General features: G+C 45.6%; 2 protein-coding genes across 2 annotated transcripts in view; one reads left to right on the top strand and one right to left on the bottom strand.

Annotated features, from left to right (window-relative positions):
- Positions 1 to 4,085, top strand: part of T265_04596 (hypothetical protein) — a gene marked incomplete at both ends in the record, with an annotated part of 10,377 nt that overhangs the window by 2,466 nt on the left and 3,826 nt on the right. The window lies entirely within an intron of this gene.
- The window catches only part of T265_04597 (hypothetical protein), a gene marked incomplete at both ends in the record, with an annotated part of 107,152 nt that continues 103,769 nt past the window's right edge, over positions 703 to 4,085 (bottom strand). The window contains one exon of the mRNA XM_009169372.1: positions 703 to 756. Within this exon, the coding sequence (XP_009167636.1) occupies positions 703 to 756 (54 nt within the window). The remainder of the gene's footprint in view (positions 757 to 4,085) is intronic.

Genomic DNA, 4,085 nt, shown 5'->3' with positions numbered 1-4,085 from the left:
CCCCGTTTTCCTTGCGCCCCGACGCTCCCAGACATGAAAAGCACGTGTGCAGAGAATGACGCGTCCCCGAGGTCGTCATCGGTATCACGTTTCAGGTAGCATGTGCGTTAGTGGAGCCCACAAAACACAGTTTACCAAAATACGACCGTTGGGGTGGGGCTGAAAATATTCACGACTGGAACATCGCCATTGGCTGTACAGAACGAACAAGTGAACGGCCATAATAGCACATTTGGCCATTCTATATATTTACGCATGTTTTGTCCTGATATTACATCCGTGTCTTCTCCTTGTCATCCTTGTCTTCTCCTTATCGCGTAATCTGGCAGGCTCAATGCAGGTGTAACCAATAGACAGCCACCCACGATACAACAGTACTGATGAGAGGAGAATTTCCATTACTATCCAACTGCTGTGTAGCTTCGTCTACTCAGCTATCTGCAGAAGAAATCGCTTTTTATTTCCAACATAAGCTGGATCATCGATATTACTTAATGTGGTATCCCATCTTAGAATCTAGATGCAGATGCAGATTATCGTCAGTTGCAATCTTTATCGGTTATTTTTGGGCTACAGTGCTCCCCTTTCGGGTACCTCTCTCATTCGGAGTATTGTTACGTGTTTCTCCGACTAGTGTTTCCTTGTTAGATGGTTACCAATAATAACTTCACCACATGGTCTCTGTAGTGAGCCAATAAACTTTTATAAGGGTCTGGGTATTTCCAACAGCTCCCACCTGACTAGGGTGGAGTTTTTCTGAAGTTAATAAAATAAATAAATCGTTCATCTGTAACACCCTTTCGGTGCCTAGCTGCAATGAAACTCGAAGGAAGCACGAGGGCTGAGATACTGCCAGGTTGACCAAGCCTAGACAGAGGAAGTCAAGAGACAGAGGTCGGGTTCGAACCACGGACCTTGCGGCCGGTAAATTCACGCCCTAACCACCTGAGCCATTTTGCCCCCTGAGCCGTCTCAGATAACGCTCTTGGATGCCCGTGGTTTACACGGTGAATGTATTTAGTGGTCGTCATCCTCCATTACGTAGGCCATAAGGATTTAGCGTTTTCCGTTTTTCCTAACCTGACTGAAAGCCACTAGATGCAATGAGTTGTTATTAAGATGGCTCAGTGGTTAGAGTTCAAATCTACTGAACAGTAGGTCCGTGACCCGAACCCGACCTCTGCCTCTTAAATTCCCATGTCTAGGCGTGATTAACCTGGCACTATCCCAACCCTCGTGCTTCCTTCTGGTGGCATGGCAGCTAGGCACCGAAAGGGTGCTGCGGCTGAACGATTAGGGTGTACTCATGTGTAACTGCAAAGACTTGGAAACCCAATAAGTATTCGATTATCCGTATCCCAGTTGTGTCACCTGTATTACCATGAACGGTTTCAACAAAGGGTGCTGTGAGCATATGCTGGGCTGAGTTGTCGGATTTGTTGAGCCAATATCCAATTGAAAAGTTCACTGACTGTGGGTTGGTAGATCTTATGTGCTCTGACGCAAACCGTTTGGAGTGTGAGCCAACTAAGACAGGTAAACCAATGGCGCAAGGCGTTTCCATTATCATATCCCCTCTACGCTAGTGAGGTAACCATAATGGTATCAGCCAGCATATCCATTCTCGCTCTTGTAGGTTTCGGCTAGGGGAAAGTATCTGCGCCCCTAAAACCTTTTTCTCGGTGGAAATGTTTCTTCTCAGTGGCTTCCTTCGAAAAGGTTGTTCTGAGATGGTACACTCTTCCGGAAATATGGTGGGCACCTAAAACGGTTGAAATAATCTGTCATTTCCCAGCAATTGAAATTTCGTTTCTCAGATGCGTCTCACGGATTTGCCGTATTTCAAGCGGTGCACTAAAATTCACCGTGTGTGGGTGCTAGTGAAAGCTTCTAGTACATCATTCCGATGTGGTATCTCCTTTATCTCCTCATATTTAAAGGGAATATCTCTTGTTTAAATATGTTTTTGCCTTCCATAGGGTTATCCTTGGGGGTTAAGTCAATCATTGGTATTTGAACAAATGTGATTTTCGGATACGATTTCAACTTACTTGTGAGCTAGGGAGCAACTTTTCACTACGATTCTGCTTGTTGTTTAGTGGTTATTTATGCTTACCTTGCACTTCATTTTTCGTTAGCTACTGTACAATATAAGTGAATCTCCCACAATTGATTTTTCACATAATTGTTTTGTCCCTGGAGCGTATTTTGGCCAGAAACACCGTTGGGGTGAATTTCATACTGCCTAGTTGCTTAACTGGTCCTCCGTCGGAAATCCCTACCACTCAATATTTTTTTCAAAATCATTTGTAGGTCGTCGCGTGTGTGTATGGTAAAGTCGCATTGTGAATAGATCAGCGGGTATAAGGCAGTTGGAGTATGTTTTACTCCTGGATATGGCAGCTGCAGTCCTTATCCCATAGGAACAGTCTTTTGGGTCAATGTCTTCCATGGTCCGGCTGTTTTGCTTCACTTTCTTACATTCGGTATCCAGAAGCATCGAATGCAGAATTTGAGAAACTGACTAGTCCCTCATTGATTTTATGCCACACTCCATGTTGATTTTTGGTGCGCTGAAACGTAATGACTTGATGTCACACTCATACACTGGCTTGTAATCGATGTCAACGGAGCATGGACGCTGGTCCGTCAACCACTTCAGTTAGTCCTTCTGTTCTCTCCAATGTATTATTTTCAATTTGTCGTTTACGCCGACACGTTTATACAGCGGTTTGGTGAGCGAGTTGGACCAAGTGGTTAGAGCGCGAATTTACTGATCGGAAGGTTCGTGGTTCGAACCCGACCTCTGTCTCTTGACTTCCTCTGTCTAGGCTTGGGCAACGTGGCAGTATCTCAACCCTGGCGCGCCCTTCGGGTTGCATGGCAGCTAGGCACCGAGCGAGTGCTGAACGATTCTATTTTTTCATATATTCTTTCAGTCGTTAATAGAAAATATCCCAAACCATGTACTTCCTTGTTTTAAGAGACAATATTTCGGTCCGATTCAGTCAGTACAGTTGAAGTCAATGAATCAATGGTCGCACGTACTGAACCGTAATCGGCTTCGGGCAAACTATTTGCGTGCCTCTAACTATTAACAGGTATCTAGTGCACCGACCGAGTCGTGGGGCCAAGTAGGATGTCGCCCAGCCATTGGTGTACGTTGTTTTTAATAACTTTCTGCGGGTGCGACTAATTCCATGGAAAGAGCTTAGTGGTTGATGTGGCAACCACCACTGCGAACCAGAAGGTTCGTAGTTTGAATTCAACCCTGGCAAATCGACTGCTTCTGTGTAGGTTTGGTCAACATGGTCTTCGTGCTTCCTTCGGATGGCATGGCAGCTAGACACTGAAAAGGTTTCACAGCTGAACGGCCTTTTCCCAGGCGAGTTCCGAACCGTTGCTCTCTTCTATTCAGCCTTCAGTGACTCTCATTGAGAAGTCGAATTTTCCTCTTCCTATGTTTACCTTTATTGGAGGATTACTCCTTTTAGAGAGGGTTGACAATCCATTTCTGTGTAATGATCCAGCAATTTTCAAAAAGACTGGCCACCATTTCACAGTCACACACTCGTCCCTGTTTTTACACACTCTTCTTGCGTTCATTGTTGACTCCAGATGGTCATCATTGCTCCTGGATATGTCCATCTGTCGCAACATTAGGTCATAGACTGTGATATGAGGGCCTGTTCCAGCGCTGCTCCGATTTTATTCGAAAAGGTAGGCGAACAAGCCCATGTATATGGGTCGCCACTAACAATGGCAAGTCTGGTCGCTTCCATTTATTGTTGGGCGTTACTGTTTGGTTTCCAACCTCACGTCACGAAGAAACTGGACCTTACCGTGGTAGGTAGGCGAGCCCATGTATATGGGTCGCCACTAACAATGGCAAGTCTGGTCGCTTCCATTTATTGTTGGGCGTTACTGTTTGGTTTCCATCCAACCGTCACGAAGAAACTGGACCTTACCGTGGTGTGACGGTTTGCGCACCTCAGCGATCCATTGAGCTATACTGGATAGTGTCCCGCGACACTCACAGAGTCTCTCATACCAGGTTGGTCAATGGTTAGAGGTCTGACGAACAC

This window comes from Opisthorchis viverrini, assembly GCF_000715545.1.
Source record: "Opisthorchis viverrini unplaced genomic scaffold opera_v5_77, whole genome shotgun sequence".
Classification (NCBI taxonomy): Eukaryota; Metazoa; Platyhelminthes; class Trematoda; order Opisthorchiida; family Opisthorchiidae; genus Opisthorchis; species Opisthorchis viverrini.
This window is presented reverse-complemented; position numbering and strand designations above follow the sequence as displayed.